The sequence below is a fragment of the Gymnodraco acuticeps genome, unplaced genomic scaffold (assembly GCF_902827175.1).
Source record: "Gymnodraco acuticeps unplaced genomic scaffold, fGymAcu1.1, whole genome shotgun sequence".
Taxonomy (NCBI): domain Eukaryota; kingdom Metazoa; phylum Chordata; class Actinopteri; order Perciformes; family Bathydraconidae; genus Gymnodraco; species Gymnodraco acuticeps.
In genome coordinates, this window is record NW_022990686.1 from 23,707 (window position 1) to 41,937 (window position 18,231).

The 18,231-nt window shown below is 38.3% G+C and overlaps 1 protein-coding gene across 2 annotated transcripts; it reads right to left on the minus strand.

The window, feature by feature from the left end:
* Positions 1-6,313: 6,313 nt before the first annotated feature.
* LOC117555404 (nuclear GTPase SLIP-GC-like) lies at positions 6,314-16,279 on the minus strand. Of its 2 annotated transcripts, none has more exons than XM_034230310.1 (24): positions 16,207-16,279; positions 15,409-15,471; positions 15,160-15,244; positions 14,607-14,719; positions 14,448-14,495; positions 13,969-14,002; positions 13,755-13,841; positions 13,393-13,483; positions 12,935-13,151; positions 12,603-12,818; positions 11,917-12,111; positions 11,657-11,832; positions 11,140-11,233; positions 10,973-11,060; positions 10,718-10,839; positions 10,233-10,406; positions 9,994-10,148; positions 9,738-9,861; positions 8,437-8,545; positions 8,210-8,343; positions 7,895-7,982; positions 7,691-7,778; positions 7,565-7,610; positions 6,314-7,478 (listed from the first exon to the last, which is right to left on the minus strand). In XM_034230310.1, the coding sequence occupies exons 3-23, from the start codon at positions 15,224-15,226 to the stop codon at positions 7,574-7,576; spliced, it is 2,457 nt and encodes an 818-aa protein (XP_034086201.1). In that variant the 5' UTR covers positions 15,227-15,244; positions 15,409-15,471; positions 16,207-16,279; the 3' UTR covers positions 6,314-7,478; positions 7,565-7,573. The 2 variants fall into 2 exon arrangements, with proteins under 2 accessions (XP_034086201.1, XP_034086200.1); XM_034230309.1 differs by having other exon boundaries at positions 7,565-7,613.
* Between the last annotated feature and the right edge of the window lie 1,952 nt (positions 16,280-18,231).

Below are 18,231 nucleotides of genomic sequence, written 5' to 3' on the forward strand. Positions count from 1 at the left end.
TAAAAGTAAACTTCAAAATGGGTGTTATTTGCAAAGTCATTGGGCTGTCAAATCATAGAATGCATTCTACGTCATCCACTCTGCTGCTGACTTTCAACATCCGGTTTCACTATGAGTGGTCGCATTTTCGAGAGCTCCCGCTTTGGCGGTTATTCCTCACGATTTTTTACATATTTCATCCTCCTGACAATATGGATTATGGACTCCTACCTCAACTCATCAATGAGTCAACATCACTTAGAGAAGAAGAGTAATGAAAGCGGGGATAAAATGAACCACAATGACTTTTACCTTCTCAACGGCTGGGAAAGGAAACACCTCGCTTTTGGAAGTGCAAGCATTCATGCATTATTAACTGCAAACCCGACGCGAAAGTACTTACCCCCGTCAGGCAAACTAGACCGAAGAAGTATGATCGTCTTGGTCTTATTGTTAGCAGGAGACATCCATCTGAATCCGGGCCCGGTGCAGACAAGAAGCCAGTCCTGCAGGCTCGAGCAGCTAGCATCTCAATTAGCTTCAGAACTAGCATCTCTTCCGCTGCAACAACAACTACGCGACGACAACAGAGACCGTGGAGACAGCGGAGACCAAGGAATAAACGGAGACTTCGAGATTCCCCCGGGGACGCCTCGGCAGACAGACACGCATGAGGCAGTGACGAGAGGAAGAGAACCGAGATCCGAGGGAACAAATATCCGCCATGTTGTTAGCCATGTTGTTAGCCACCCTGCTAGCATATCAACGGCTAAAGCTACAACGGAGCCTCCCTCCCCCCACCACCACCACGACAAGCCGGTTGCTGTAACGGACAAAGACAAATATCTGCAAGCAGACGACATTGTGCATTTAAGCAACAAAAATGGACTACATATTTTTCATCTGAACACTAACAGCCTGAGACACAAACTGGCTGAACTCAGGCAGCTATTCATGAACGGTAAGGCAAGCATATTATGCTTTTCTGAGACCAAATTGGACAATTCCATTACAGATTCAGAGATTGAAATTGAAGATTATTTTGTAGTGAGAAGGGACAGGAACGGGAATGGAGGTGGTGTCTGCATGTACATACATAAAGACACCAATTTCAAAAACCGTACTGACCTGCATCATGAAAATATTGAATCTGTGTGGGTTGAAATTCTTTTTGACAATGCTAAATCTGTAATAGTCGGGACAATCTATAGACCACCGGAACAGAGTGACTTTTATGATACATTAGATGGGTGTTTGGCTGATGTGGGGGATGTAGAGACAATTATTATTGGAGACTGGAACACGGATATGCAACGTAAAGACACGTCCGTCTTCAAGTCCTTCAGTAGGATTTGTGATCTGCACGGCTTCAGCCAGCTAATCACCCAACCCACCCGGGTATGTGAAACAACACAAACTACCATTGATCTCATTCTGACCTCTGACAGGTCCAGGATCTCCAGTAAAGGGGTTATAGCATGCGGGTTAAGTGATCATTATATGATAGGTCCGCAAAAAGCTAAAACAAAGGGCCGGCTGTCACAAAACAGTCATATCTAGAGACCTCAAAAACTACTCTAGCGAGGCCTTTAACCTAGAACTGGAGAGCAGATGAGCTCAGTGGTACACAAGTTGAAGAAACATGGCTTGGTTTCAAAAACAAATTCTCTGCAATACTCAATGATTTGGCCCCCCTAAGAACAACCAGGGTAAAAAATCGCGCTGAGCCGTGGATGCACTCCGGCATACTGACCGCCATGAAAACCAGAGACAAAAAATGCTCTGAGTTTCATAAAAGTCAGTCAATGCTTTCCAAAAGCACGAGCAGTGAACTCCAGGCCCACGTGACTGAACTCAAAATTGAAAGAAACAGACTAAGAAATGACGTAAGCTCCATGATCAAAACTGCCAAAAAGAATTTCATCAAAGTCAAAACTGAGGAAAACAAAAATAAACCCCGTGAACTTTGGAAATTACTCCATAACCAGCTTGGCTGCAGTAAAAAAACTCAAAACGAGATTTTCTAACTTAAACATAAAGACAGATACCAGGCTCATCACAGACAAACTGGATGTGGCCAAGTACTTGAACATTTTTTTCACAAACATAGCCACAACTCTTGTAAATAAATTACCCTCCCACTCAGGGCTTTTTGGAGTAGATCACATCATGACCTACTACAAAAAACCTAGGGGTACGCAAAGATGATTTCAGTCTAGCAAGGGTAACAACAGCAGAGGTACTCATTAAACTGAGCGCCCTCCAACCTAACAAGGCCACTGGCCACGACAATATCCCCTCCAAATTCCTCAGAGACACAGCAACCGCCATCTCACCAGTCATAGCTCACATAATTAACCTCTCCATAAAACAGGGGAAAGTACCCAAAGACTTCAAAATTGCAAGAGTAACCCCCCTGCACAAAAAGGGCAGCAAATTGGACCCAGGCAACTACCGCCCTGTTTCTATACTTGCCTCCATCTCGAAAGTCATGGAAAAAATAGTATATGAACAGGTCGAAAAGTACCTCGCGGAAAAGAAACTAATCTATGAATTTCAATCTGGCTTTAGAACATCCCACTCCACTGACACATGCCTTCTTTATTTGAGCGACCACATCAAACAAGAGGTGGACGAGGGCAAGTACTGCGGCATGGTGATGCTGGACCTACAAAAGGCTTTCGACACTGTCAATCACCCCATTCTGATTGACAAGCTAAAAGCAATTGGTTTTGATAAACTATCGGTGAGCTGGATGCAATCCTACCTGGAGGGGAGAGAACAGATGGTGGAGGTAAACGGTACTCTGTCCCCCCCCCTCCCAGTGAGCTGTGGTGTTCCACAAGGAAGCATATTAGGTCCGTTACTGTTCCTAATTTATGTAAATGACATGTCATCAGCATGTGACTGCAACTTGTTCCTGTTCGCGGACGACTCAGCCCTGCTGGTCTCTGACAGGAACAGGTTGCAGGTTGAAAAAACCCTCAGCTCCGAGCTCGGCAGAATCTGCACCTGGCTCGCCGATAATAAATTGTCATTACACCTGGGTAAAACAGAGTCCATTATCTTCGGTTCGAAACATAATCTCAGCAAATCCGACGACTTCTCAGTTGCAGTGGGCGACATTATTGTCACACGTAAGAAGGAAATTACATACCTAGGATCTATTCTTGAGGCAAACCTCTCCTGTGACAAAATGGCATCCAATGTTATAAAAAAAGTCAATCAAAGAACTAGATTCCTATACCGGATCTCCTCTCTGGTAAACAAGAACACCCTGAAAACTCTGGCAGGAGCACTCATTCAAGGGTACTATGACTATGCTTGCACGTCATGGTACCATAGCACCTCCAAGGCGCTAAAAATAAAACTTCAAACATCGCAAAATAAACTGGTCAGACTACTGCTTGACCTTTCATCTAGAACCCACCTCACCTCTGCCCACTTTGACAACCTAGGATGGCTTAGAGTAGACGACAGAGTACAGCTACTTGCAATGGGCCTGGTCTACAAGATCCACTACACCTCTATGGTACCCATGTACATGTCAAAATTCTTCCCAAAGGTCAAGGAATACCATGATCATAACACCAGAGGGAGCTCCACAAATCATGTGAAACCCAGATTTGGCACAAAAAAGGGGGAATACACGTTTCGCAATTATGCCACATCAAGGTGGAACGCTCTTCCCACAACTGTAAAGGAAAGTAAAACTATACTTACCTTCAAACCCTCTCTTAAAGAGCACCTTCGGGGGAGAGCATTGCAAAACTGGCCCCGGTAATGGTACAAATCTCAACCTGTCGTTCAATGGACAGCTTCCCCCCCCCCCCCATCTATGTATATACTCACATTTTAGACTCTGTTACTAACTGTATATCTGTAGACTTGGTATGTCTTAAATGTCCGGTTAGGATGTATTAGAACGAAATCTAAAATGAAAATTGTAAATAAGCAATCTGTATGTAAAAAAACCACCTGTATGTAAATTGTAAATAAGCCATCTGTATGTCAAATATGTCTTATATGTCTTAAATGACATGATGAATTGGAAATGGGGGACCCTGATGTAAACAAGACGAAAGTCTTTCTCTGGTCTGCATCCCCTTAACAATTGTATGTTTTGAGCTGTACTGTACTGTACCCAATATACAAGCTGTTAATACACTTTTCAATCAATCAATCAATGGATGAGAATAAGAATAATGCAAGATTTCTTTTCAGCACTGTAGCCAGGCTGACAGAGAGCCACAGCTCGATTGAGCCTTCTATTCCCATAGCATTCAGTAGTAATGATTTTATGTGCTTTTTTAATAATACAATTGTTACTCTTAGAAACTAAATTATTGACCTCTTGCCTTTGACCAGTATAGTGTTATCAACAGCTCCCGGAAACGTAAGTTCTAATATTACACTAGATAGTAAACTAGAATGCTTTTAAGCCATAAACCTTAAACAATTAAATTCAATGATTCTCTCTTCTAAACCATCAACGTGCATGTTAGACCCAATTCCAACTAAGCTGTTGAAGGAAGTTTTTCCATTAATTAGCACTTATTTATTAAATATTATGAATATGTCTTTATTATCAGGCTATGTTCCACAATCATTCAAAGTAGCAGTGATAAAACCGCTTCTTAAAAAGCACAACCTCGATCCAGAGGTTTTAGCCAACTATAGACTTATTTCTAATCTTCCGTTCCTCTCAAAGATTCTTGAGAAAGCAGTCGCAAAACAGTTGTGTGATTACTTAAAAAACAATGATTTATTTGAAGATTTTCAGTCTGGCTTTAGAACACATCATAGCACAGAGACAGCTCTGGTTAAAGTCACAAATGACATTCTAATAGCCTCTGACAAGGGACGTGTCTCTATTCTTGTTTTGCTCGATCTCAGTGCTGCATTTGATACTATCGACCATGATATCTTATTGCAAAGACTAGAGCACTTAGTTGGCATACAGGGAACTGCTTTAGGCTGGTTTAGGTCCTATCTATCTGAACGCTCTCAGTTTGTACGTGTCAATGATGAATCTTCCACGCAAACCAAAGTTAACCATGGAGTGCCACAGGGCTCAGTGCTCAGACCTATTTTGTTCACATTATATATGCTCCCGTTAGGCAATATTATAAGGAATCATTCTGTAAACTTTCATTGTTATGCGGATATAATTTAAAATTCTTCTTCTCGCCTACAAAGCCCTTAATGGGCAGGCGCCATCTTACCTTAAAGAACTCATTATACCCTACTGTCCTACTAGGGCATTGCGTTCCAAGAATGCAGGGTTGTTGGTTGTTCCTAGAGTCTGTAAAAGTACAATGGGAGCCAGAGCCTTTTCTTATCAAGCTCCACATTTGTGGAATCAACTTCCAGTTTGTGTTCGGGCGGCAGACACCCTATCCGTTTTTAAGAGTGCGCTTACGACCTTCCTTTTTGATAAAGCTTATAGTTAGGGCTGATTAGATTCAGCCCCTAGTTTTGCTGATATAGGCTTAGTTTGTCGGGGGAAACATCTTAATTCTTCCTTCTCTCTGTCTATACCTGTGTACTCTCATGTTCCGATTAACCCAGCTTCCCCACATGTCTTTCTTTTTGGTGTCTATATACGCCGGGATCCGGAGTCATGGATGATCCTGCGGTCCTGTGTCCTGCATTGCGAGCCCTGGATCTTGAGTCGTGGCTGTGGTCCTGGATCATAGGTCCTGGATGGATATCCTCGTGGATTCACCTTCCTATTATACACACATGCATTTCCAAACATTTGGACTACCTATGTTGCAAATGTATTATCTTTTCAATTTACACACGGCATCTATTGCACGTCTGTCCGTCCTGGGAGAGGGATCTCTCCTCTGTTGCTCTCCCTGAGGTTTCTCCCATGTTCCCTTTAAACTGTGGGTTTTCTCCGGAGGTTTTTCCTTGTACGATGTGAGGGTCTAAGGACAGAGGGTCTAAGGACAGAGGGTGTCGTATTGTCATACTGATATTCTGTACAAACTGTGAAGTTCACTGAGACAAATGTAACATTTGTGATATTGGGCTATATACATAAACATTGATTGATTGATTATTTTAAAGAACATTCAACACTGGAGTGAGTTGAGTAAGGATGTCACCTGTTGTGCTTCAAAGAGATATTAGTATGTTTATAGGGTGGCTTTGCTGCTTCAGAAAACAGAAATAAACAAACATGCTGGTAAACTTTGGGACCAATCAGTAAGTAGCACGTTGGTGACATGAAAAAGCATACCGACTCCATAAAGACCCACCCTAGTACTGAACCTGTTTGGCAGGAAGAGCTGAGATCCTTTAAGAACATGAACAATACAAGTGCATTTTATTGTTTTATTGGAGTGTATACCACATCAAATACATGAATGCGAATTTTGTGTGGGAAAAAAGTGTAAATAACAAGGAACCAGATATAATAAGCCATTATCTAGATCTCTCTAGATTTCATATATGAATGAGAGAACATCAAAAAACATTAATTTAACAGAGTTTTATACTTTAAAATAAGAGAAAACAGATCAAAATCATTCTTTGAGAAGCCTAGTCTTCATCCAAATCACCCTCCAGTAGTGCTGTGATCAATGTTGATGTAATCAATTCATTGAAATGTCAGCCTAAACTTATCAAACCATGCTAAACAGAAAATACATATATGAAAAAGACAAAACAACTGTTGAAATATTAAAAGCAAAACGTCTCTGTGATATCACAGCAGTGGCTGAGATCCAATATCTATTCTCCGATACATAGTGAGGACTTTTTCACTGGGGGATCTCATTCAAAACATAACAGAATACAGCATAGCAACTCATAGTTTGCCATGATGGTCCAAATGTGCCCAGAGGTCTCTCCTCTCCAAAACAAAGTGACCCAGAGAGTAAAGCTGGTTCAGCACTGAATACAGCAGTTTACTTTTACAGTTAATGTTCCCTTGATGGATAAAAGCCAGAGAGGCTACAAGCTAATGCAAAGTTACCTTCTCTGCAAACAGTTCTGGAGGTTTAACGTTTCATAGTTGATCTGTAAGTCTTCTTACATTGCCAAACATTGGTACAAACCAAGGTGCTAACCTCTGATTGTCGTCCTAGAATCGGACATAAATCTGCCAAGAAGTCCTGTTGCCTGAGCTAGGGTAAAAGCCAAGATTTAAAGTGTTTAGTAAAAGTGTGCTGAAAACTGGATTAAAATGTATGAATGCTTCTAGCAGACAACTAAAATGCTGATGCGCACAAAAGCAGGGGGGGTGGATGTGGGGGTCGCTATTGACTTGGAGATATATCTTAATAGACTGAACAACATAAGGTTTTTTTTAATAGGAATTTTAAATGACATGAATTAGGGCACCATATTATGCTAACAATAAAAAACACTCAAAGTCAACAGAGATAAGAACTTTAAAAAAATGACTGAGACCCAATCCAGAGGCCTCATGTCTTTCATCCTCGGTACGTTAACAGGCGTCTGCTGCTAGTCTCCACGGATCAACCCTGAAACGTCCACCAGAGAGAAAGAGCGATGTTGTGAAATTGAATGTTAATAACAAATACTTATTAACAGTTTTCACTAAACCTACCTGTGCACATCATGGACGCACTGCAGCTGCTTGACCAGGTGAATCACTACTGTAATAAAAGCACTGTTAGTATATTCAGAAAATAAATCATTGTATATTTTATATTATGTTTAAATGGAGTTTTACCGAAGAGTTGCATCATCATCTGGGCTTACGGTAGTTCCTATCAGTTCATTGTAGTGTTTGTCTACCTTCCTAAGCTCCTCACGTACATCTGAAAGAAAAACATGTTGTTTCAAACAAGTGGATTCATTTAATACACTAATGGAAATGTATCAACTTTTTTATTACGATCAAATCAAGTATTTTTTGTGATTTTGTTTCCTTTACCTGGGAGGGACTGGGAGACACCATATGTCTTGAGTGACAGCACGATTGATTTCTGCATCGTGCTCTCCAGTTTCTCCGGGATATCCAACTAAATCAGCATTGAAATATTTATCACTTATCACTGATATTTGTGGACATGTATTGTGTATTGTGTTGCAGTGTTCCGAGTTGAATTTCACTTGAATGAATACAAATCCATTATGTAAATGATGACCAAAAGTCATGGATAAACATTGATATGTGCAGCCCAACATGTTTAAGTGAAGAATTATTTCTGTATTATTTCTTTATGACGAAATATAAAATGTGACAAACCATCAAGTCCATCAGCTGTTTCATCATGGCGTCTTTAGCATGATCAAACATGACGTCCTTTGAACGACGTACGTGCTCTTCAATAGTTTCCCTCATTTTGTTCATCGAGCCTATTCCTTGAAATATTTCTGCTCCTACATAAAACAGAAACATATTGACATAAACATTTTGAAACATAGAAATGTGTAGAAGTGTATTTATATGTCTGTAATGATCTTCTGTCTTACCGTCATAGCATGGTTTCATTTCCTCTTCGATTGTTGTTTCCAGGCTGCTGTAGATCGTTTTCTTTCGCTCACTGATGATTTTGTTGAGTTTTGTTTTCATCTTTTCTTCCTTAGAGAGAGAACGTGAAGCAGATATCAACATATTTTAAAATGAATAATTTACAAACAAGGCTCATCTTTTCCTTTATTATTTTTTCCTGATTTTACGTGGAAAAACAGATCATTATTCAAACTGATAGGACGTGTTCACAAGCTGGGGGTGCACTTTGCCCAATATCAGAATATTCTTTTGTAATCTTGAGTGTGTCGTCATGACTTGGGACAGCCTCAGATTTACAGCTGCAGTTCATTTGTCAAAGCCATCTCCAGTTCATACTGAGCTATTCCAGTACAATGTATATTTCATTTCATTTCAAACCTTTATTTATGCAGGTGAATCCCATTGAGATCATTGATCTCTTTTTCAAGGGTGACCTGCTGCAAGTAGGTTCCACATGAATACATATAAACATAACAGAAAAACAAAAAGGACATCATACAGCATATTTACAGCGACTACAGTTTACATAGTTAGTGACATTTACAGGTTCCAACAGTTTCCGATTGGATAGCATCTATCCGTGCTTTAAAAACATTTAGTGGAACCAAATTGCTCAGCTTCCATTCCTTTTGCAGACTGTTCCAAGTTAGCGGAGCTGCACATCTAAAAGCTATCTTCCCGAAGACAGTCCTAGCAGTTGGCACATTTAATAAAACCACAGCATTCGATCTCAGGCAGTAGCCACTTACAATTCGCCGTGAGATCAGGGAGCAGATATAAGATGGAAGTTTCCCTAACATGGCTTTGTATATAAAAATGTACCAGTGACTGAGCCTCCGTACAGTTAGTGAAAGCAAACCAGCTCTTGCATATAGGGTACAGTGATGGGTTAATGCTTTACAGTTTGTCACAAATCTCAGTGCACTGTGATACGCAGCATCTAACTTGACCAGGCATTCGGCAGGTGCATTCATATAGATCAGATCACCATAGTCCAGCACAGGTAAAAAGGTCACAGAGCCTTTTCCTGGCCTCAAGCGAGAAACAGGACTTGTTTCTGAAGAAGAAACCTAGCCTAACCCTCAGCTTTTTAAGCAGGTTATTGACATGAAGTTTAAAAGTAAGACAATCATCAAGACAGATACCAAGGTATATGAATATGTTGACTGATCAAAATGTATTATATTGATCACCCTTCCACTACAGTCTCCCTGGCTTTACAAACATGTTTGATGATGGACTAATGAATAGGATCTTTTACCTCTGTCCTGAGAAATGTCAGCTGCAGTTTGGCATTTTTATACTTCTTATTCTTCAGCTTCTTCTCTGTGCCAAGTGAAAACGCATTGATGACCCCGTTGAATGGTCCACTGTTTCCTTCATTTCTAAAAGATATTAACACAAAGAAATGCTTAAATTCATCAACACGTTTGTATTTCAATAATGTATTCTAATGTATTGTACAACATCATTTGTTCCAATACGGGGTTTTATGTGTTTATTAAGTCATTTCTTACGGGAAGGTCTTCTTAAATTCCTCGTCAATGCTGTCGGTCAAACATGAAGCTAATTTCATATTGACGTTTATTAATTCCCCATATTTTGGTTTGTGGATGCCATCATTCTCAACTACACACTTCAATATCTTTTGAAATACCTTGTCAGAGACGTCCTGAAACAAAACGAATGTTGTAAGAGACATATTCATATTAGGAGCAATGAGTTGTTTTGATTTAATTATAACTTAAATACTTACAGGATAAATGACCGACTTTAAGAGTTCTTCCCATTCACCTTTTGATTGTTCAACCCCCCCACTGAGGCATCCTTCAAAAACCGTAAGGGTCGCATTCATGGTTTCGTTGACTTTAAGAAGTTCAAGACTCAGCTTTTTTTCAAGTCCTGTGCACACATCGTTCTTTATGTGAGCCTGAAATCATACACAACACATTCATTATTTAAAGCATTTCAACCATAATTCAACAAGGGATTTTTTTTCAAGCCCTTACAACAACAAGTACAAAACCCTTTAATTACTGTAGCAATGCATCCTCTCTGAAGCATCACAATCTCAGCAAATCCAATACCTTGTTGGCTCCACAGGTTACATTACATGTAAGCAGTCTTTCTTTGACTTTACAATTTGTACACAACATTTTAGTGTACCTAGATTACTTATTTTATATGAATGTTGTTATTTCAATATTAAAGACAATGAAATATGTTGTTACTTGATCTTACCCCTTCTCTGCTGCTGGCTCCCTGCATCAGAGAGAGAATCCTGTGAGCTCCGGACACATAGTTGAATGTCTCAGAGTGATCGTCATTGAGTTCTTGCAGGACATTCTGCAGTTTGGGAATTTCTGTAAAAAATGTAACATACTTACATTACATTCTTGAATTTACATGTTATACTCAATTAGTATCTCCGTATATTTATTGGAGGAGATAAAACCATTTTTGTAATCCTGGCTCACTTATGGAGACTTGAATCACCTGTTTCATTTGGATCCAGACGTTTCTTTCTCAAGAACTCTTTGGAGCTCACTGTGAACACCTTGAAACACTCCTCACTGAAATGTTTCTAAAAATAAAGAAAAGGTTTCCATTTAAAAGCAGGTCTGCACAACATTAGATTTGGATTATCATGAAATATTACTCACCTTAACGTCTTTTAGTTTGTTGAATTCTGCCATCACGTCTATCTTGGCTTGCTCGTTTTGTTCTAGTATCTGAGCATGAACATCATCGTCTGACCTACTGTATATGAAAAGATTTGTTTTTGAAGAATTACATAAACTGCATATACAATCCAGGATATCATATCACTACTCATCTCGATCTTGCTTTCAATAACCAGTGATCACATGGAGTAGCTTAATCCAGCATCACAAAGTGTTTGTGAAGCAACAACATTAGGACAGAAATAAATGGCGGAGATGTTGAGGAATCCAGACACACATGCAGACAATTGAGAAACCTACTGTTATGATGAAGAATGACCTGGTTTATCATGTTTCAAGTGAACATTATATCCCTGAATACGATCAAAAATACTAATGTGCCTGTAAACGTAATCAATGTTTCCATGGCTTCTCCTCTTGGCCATCTCCGTCTCAAGCGTCAGTGTCAGTGGATGGTGCATTTAACGGTGTACTTTTGGCATCTTAAACCACTTACTGGTCATCTGAATCTTCACAACGATCAGACTTGGTGCAGATAAAATGAATCTGCCAACACTGGCCACCATTTCCCAATTGGCTGCAGGATTCTTTCAGGATCTCCCAGGGTTCTTTTTCTGAAGCTGCTCGATTTATATCAGTCACAATCCACACAGTAGAACAACTTCCAATAACCTGGAGGGGAATACAGCAAATAATAATGGTTACATTGTCAGTGTAACCTTCCACAATAATCAGCATTGCATGTGGATAAATCACCTTTTTCCACATCGTGTCTCTGCTCTTGTTACGGTCCCCATTTCCAGGAAGATCCACAAGTGTGACGTGCTGGAGAAGAGGATTGTTCGGCACCCTGACAGTCACACACTTCACCAGTGGCCAATACCGCTTAGCACCTTCCTTTTTTGACTTACTTTGTGTGTATTTGACCAATGCTGAAGATAACTTTTTAGCCTAAAATAGATAATAAATAATAGAGGCAATGCAAGGCCATTTATTTTTACATGAACAAACTTTAACTTTAAAGTGCTTTAAAGATTGTGTTAAAGAATTATTACAGCATAACATTAAAAAAAAGAGTCAATTTTAAACCCTATCACTGAAACAACAACATCTGAATTAAATTAAAAAGTAACAAACCTTACGTTAAAATGTTGGCAATAGGGAACAATTATGTTTAACATTTTTAACATGATTTTAAATGTAAAGCTGGTAGTGCCTTAAATTATCTAGAAGGTTCTTGCAAGCAAGTTAGTTACTGTTAGACATTTTATTTCCTATGATGCATAAAGAAGATATGGTTTGTAGTTATTGTTATTAGAGCCCAGACAGATCAATATTTTCTGATTTCATACCGAATTTACGTCTGCATTTGGTGTCTATCGTGAGACTACGCCAACCAAGAGTCTGTTTTATGAAATGATAGAAGTTGTAGTCTTACTTACTGTATCACTTGTCAAAGTCTTCCTACCGGAACTGAGAAATTCAGGAATTTCTCTATAGTATTTTTTATCCATGAGGTTTTCGGGAGTTTTGTTTTTCCATTCTTCTCCATACAGCAGTGACAGCGTTTCAACACTGTCTTGATCATCTTTGTCGTTTTCCTGATCTTCGTTATCACCAGCAAAATTAATCAAGGTCCACAACTCCTCTTTCCACTCCTAAAAAAATATGTTTTATTAAATGGCATGTTGTGTAGACGGCATATATATTTATTTGCAGCTTCATCATAAAAGTTGAAATAGCTCTAAGTTTAAACATATTTAGCTCATTTTACCTCTTTTGTAATGAACTCAATGTCTGCCTCGTACTTTGGGTTCTTCATGTTAGCCTCCACTTTAATCATCACTGAGGTACATGCTCTGATGCTTCCAGAGGGCAACAGATCCTCCACTCCAATGACGGCATTTATCAGAGAGCTCTTTCCAGCCCCCGTTTTACCAAAGACGCCGACCAGCTCGCTCTTTTCTGTCTCCAAATCGTTGATGTTCTTTCTGTTGTGCAAGAGTTAGAATATGGGTTATTGATAACATTTATAAATGTAACACACACTAAAACATGGTGTCAAAATCAAGAAGAAATCCATCTGCATACGAACATCCTATTTAAGCATAATACTATCGTCAGACTAATCTTTGGACTTTTACGAATCTCAACAGTGTCCTCAGTGCTGTATCATTGTTTACTATGGTCTCTTTAAACTCTTTCCCCTTGCTTGAAAACACTCATACTTACTTCAGGAACTTGATGAACTTGTCGTCTTTGTCAGGTAGTTTACCAAGGACACATCTCATGGTGTCTTTCACATCAGACAGAATCTCTTCTTCTGTAAGAGTAAAAGTAAAGAACTATTCAGCAGGAACCAATAACCAGTACATCCATTAAGATGTTTTCCCAATGAAGCAATCAAGAATACCTGAGAGTATCATTTTCATCATGTTTATACTATGGCAGGTATCTTACAGTTTAAGGCCATTATAACTTCATAAGACTTGTGTTGCTACATATATGTAAGTTCTTTAACTGAACGATTAAACATTTAACAAATGATACGTATTAACCCTAGTTTCTAATATTTTGGAAAGTAATAATATTACCTGTGTATGATCCTTGTATATCATCACGTGGTCGTTTACTGGCTGGTGATTGGCTGGACTCACCCGGAAGATCCAACTTCCTCTTTCCTGGTTTTTTATTTTTGTTGTAAATAACATATTATTTTTTATCAAAACAATTTGTTTTAGATAAAGCTGGTTTATTATTGTTTATGAAATATCAATAAAACTCCATACAAGAAACTTTGTATCTCACCTTTATCATTTGTTTTGCTGGTGGACGGACACACCTGGGGATGAACATGAACATGTGACTCTTTGTCCTCTCACAGGGCGTTACAGGCTTGAACACACATCTTTACAATTCGCACACACCTACATTTGCATTTAATTTCCCATTCAAAACTCTATGCAAATAATATATACTTCAAAAATGGCTGTCAAGTGATCACATTCAGCATTCCTTTAACTGAATGAACAGCACTATGAACAAATGAAACAGTTCACAGTTCTTCAGTTAAAGGGGACTTTGTCTCAGGACGCTTCAAATATCAATGCATGAAGGATTGAGTCAAGTTCAATGATAGTCATGGTCAATTTAAAGTAATCATCACCTGAGCAGAAACAGCTTCCTCCCATTTACATTGTGAATAAAACAAATACTCTTGGTGGCCATGTCAAATGTTGAACAGACAATGACAATATCAAAAGTGAATTAAACTGCCTTCAACTAACTTCAACAGAAGAATCAGATGTTTCCGGATCTGTGGTGTTTGGTTGCTCCTAGTTAGAAAAGAAAATAGTCTCAAATCCAGAATAGTAAGAAAAACTTATATAAAATTATAGTAAAGTCAACCAGATATATTATACTCCTTTGTAGATGATGTACATTACCTTTAACAACTTGAGTCTCTTTCTGAATGTTGACCGTGGTCCCACTTTTGGGATCAAGTCAGCAATGTCTCGATCTTCCAGACAGTAAAGTCTTTCCTTGTCAACTTCGTGATCTGAAAAAAAAATGTAAATTAAGAAATGTCAACCAATTACAAATATCTGTAGATGTGTATTTTGCATGGCGTGAAATGTGAGTTCAGCTGTTGAACATGTGTTTTAAAGAGCATTACAGACTCATAAGGTTGTCTGAACTGAATTCATATTGGTAATATTGTGTTATTTGTTATTTTCAGTCTTGATTTAAGTGCTGCTGAAAAGATGCGACAGAAAATGAGTCACTCTGAAGTTAATCTTGAATAGCTTCCTCTCTGTGTGAAGATGTGGAATCTTTATGATTGTTTGAGTATGTCAGGGATATCTCAGAAAATTACTGAGTAACGATGTTGAGGCAGTTTATGTGTCTTCAAGTAGATGCTTAGATATTTCAGTATTGGAAGATTATATCAACTTTGTATAATATGTTTGCCCAACAAAAAGCATGGGAATACTTTACCTTGAAATGTTTGTATCCATTCACTGAGACCCCATTTAGTTAATTTGTCGCAAACAAAATCATCCATGATTAAGAAGAATAGCAACTGGAAAGTAAACAAATAATTGTTTTATCAACAAAATAACTACTTGTGAGAGTTTTGATATGTTAATAGAAAAAGAAAGGGTTATTCAAGTGATAATGGCAGCCTAATTAGATAATTTAACAAGATAAACACAAATAACTGAGTGCTGCTAGCTGTGTACTTACCTGCTATTTTCACTTCATGTACACCCCAACAGTGGGCTTTCAAGTTTTCCAGAGGAATGGAATCTATTAAACATAAACATTTGTATTCTGAACAAAAGATCAATTGTTGTCAAACACAAGTACAGCTGACATTAAGATTTGAATCATGAACTACTCTATGCCTGAACATTTATGTGCAATTTTCTTTTCTGATAATTGTTTGGCTAAATGTTCAAGTAAAAATCTTCCAGGTAGTTCCAGATTCTCAGATGTTAGCTTTCCTGTGTGTTTGCTGTCCAAACAAAGTGATTATAACTGTCTTGAAGGCTACCAAACATGATTACGCCCAAATAAAACAGTAACATTAATAATACTAATCTAATGATATAATGGCATAAGATATTCAAATTCAGGGCCAAATGCCATCAGAAATGCTCAATGTGGTTGTTTTTCCCGATAAATATGCTCCCCTCTGGGATACTTTTCTGCTAAATCACACTTGTATGTTCGGTTGTGTAACATGACTTTAAGTTTGTGGTTTCTTGTTTGTGGTTTCTGTGTTCCAATTTCAATTTATTTAAGGCTGAAACACAAATGGTACAAAACACATACATACCCTGTGAAAGAACATACAGCTCCGTTACAAAACAAACACATTCGTTGGTTTTGAAACTAATTGAATGTTACTGTGTTTTTCAAGAGCCTGGGACAAAGGTAGCAACCAAACAAGAAACCCTAACACATTAAGATATAACCATTCATTTAATTCTTACAAAATTAACAATGAAACAAAAGAATATGAATCGTTCCAAAGCTTACCCGTAGCGTACAGCCTGTTGATATGAAGCCAAGAGCAGATTAAAGGAGTCTCTCGTTTAGTATGCAATAACTGCCCAACCCAACCTGGGAAACGAAACTTAAAATATCTTTGTTTCCGCTGATAGGTGCAGAACGTTACTCCTCCCACACTACATTAATCTTGCGTTATTTTAATTCAATTTGAACTGCATTAGTGTTTGAAATGTAAACTCTAAGCTGTTAAAGTTGTCCTTTTCTCTAATCATGTGGGTATTTTCATGTCAAGTATTTGTATAATTCTTACTTTTTAAGGTAGAATCAAGAAGTTTAGAATGTGACAACTCTTCAATTCTGAAACATGGCACGGGGTCTAAGGGTGGTACACTTTGGAACCAATCAGTAAGTAGCACGTTGGTGACATTAAAAATCATACTGACTCCATTACTACTCATCATAAATAAAAAAAGCCGCACCCTAGCACTGAACCTGTTTGTCAGGACGACCAAAGAGGAAATGATTTGTTTATCTAACAATAGAAATGTATGTTATTAAAAACCTAGCGCAGATAGACCCTTTAACAAGAACATGAACAATACAAGTGAATTGTATTGGCTTATTGGAGTGTTTACCACATCAAATACATGCATGCAATAAGAATAGGTGTGGAGAAAAAAAGTAAATAACAAGAAACCAGATAAGCCATCACCTAGATCTCTCTATCATATATGAATGAGAAAAAAAGACACAATTTTTTAATCCCAAATAGTGTTTTTTGATGAGCAGTGGCGAGCCGTCATTTTTTTAGTTATATTTTTCATTAGTTTTACCAAAATAACTTCATTTAATTGTATTAAAAATAACTTTTCCAAAGAAATAAATCCTTCGAATCTGCCTGTTCAGTTTCTGTTGGAATGTGAAGGGTTAAATGGCGTCTCTGCGAGTTATGTGAAGACCGGAGAGCTTGTTGGTCCTAGGTATAAAAGTCACGGCTCGCCACTGGATCTGAGTACTCAAGTACAAGATCTGAGTACTCCCACCTCTATCAGTGAGATATTTGAATACATTGAACTTAATGAGGCCTAAAGAACACTTTTTTCCAGATATGTGGTGCGAAAAAACCGGAACAATGCTTCTAAATGTGTAATTTTATGAAGTATATCATCACCAGATTTGGCACAAAAAAGGGGGAATACACGTTTCGCAATTATGCCACATCAAGGTGGAACGCTCTTCCCACAACTGTAAAGGAAAGTAAAACTATACTTACCTTCAAAACCTCTCTTAAAGAGCACCTTCGGGGGAGAGCATTGCAAAACTGGCCCCGGTAATGGTACAAATCTCAACCTGTCGTTCAATGGACAGCTTCACCTGTATGTAAATTGTAAATAAGCCATCTGTATGTCAAATATGTCTTATATGTCTTAAATGACATGATGAATTGGAAATGGGGGACCCTGATGTAAACAAGACGAAAGTCTTTCTCTGGTCTGCATCCCCTTAACAATTGTATGTTTTGAGCTGTACTGTACTGTACCCAATATACAAGCTGTTAATAAACTTTTCAATCAATCAAACCTTCACACAATTTATATTGTACATTTCACCAGAGCTGATTTCTAGGTCAGGATGTGATGAAACATCCCAGCATTCACAGCAAACTAAATCCTAACTCAAACCAAGGATAACAAGGAACATAATAGCAAGCATATATGTGAGTAAATACAAAATAAAATCATGCAGCAAAAGTTATATTGATGTTCAAACAGAGAATTAATGTAATAAACTTCATTTTTAATGTTACATCAGTGTTAGATAAGAGGATTTGTAATGAAAGATACATCAATTGCATTTCCTTTCAAGACTTTTACAATAAACAAAACATTTAATAAGGGATCTAAATAAAAAAAGACTCCCTGAAAAGTTAAAGGCACCAAAGCACACCTTAGTGTTTTATAGGGGAGAACATGCAAAGTGTGACCTCTGGTGGGGAATTTAAAATCTGCAACTAGCTCACAGTGAGCAGGATGGAAGATTAAAGTTCATTTG

Excerpts from the sequence above, each read along its gene's own strand:
- LOC117555404 (XM_034230309.1), bottom strand. The coding sequence starts at position 15,226 with ATGGATGATTTTGTTTGCGACAAATTAACTAAATGGGGTCTCAGTGAA. Across the intron at positions 13,484-13,754 it reads TATACAAGGATCATACACAG|AAGAAGAGATTCTGTCTGAT; the intron begins GTAATATTATTA and ends TTACTCTTACAG. Across the intron at positions 8,546-9,737 it reads TGACATTTCTCAGGACAGAG|GAAGAAAAGATGAAAACAAA; the intron begins GTAAAAGATCCT and ends TCTCTCTCTAAG.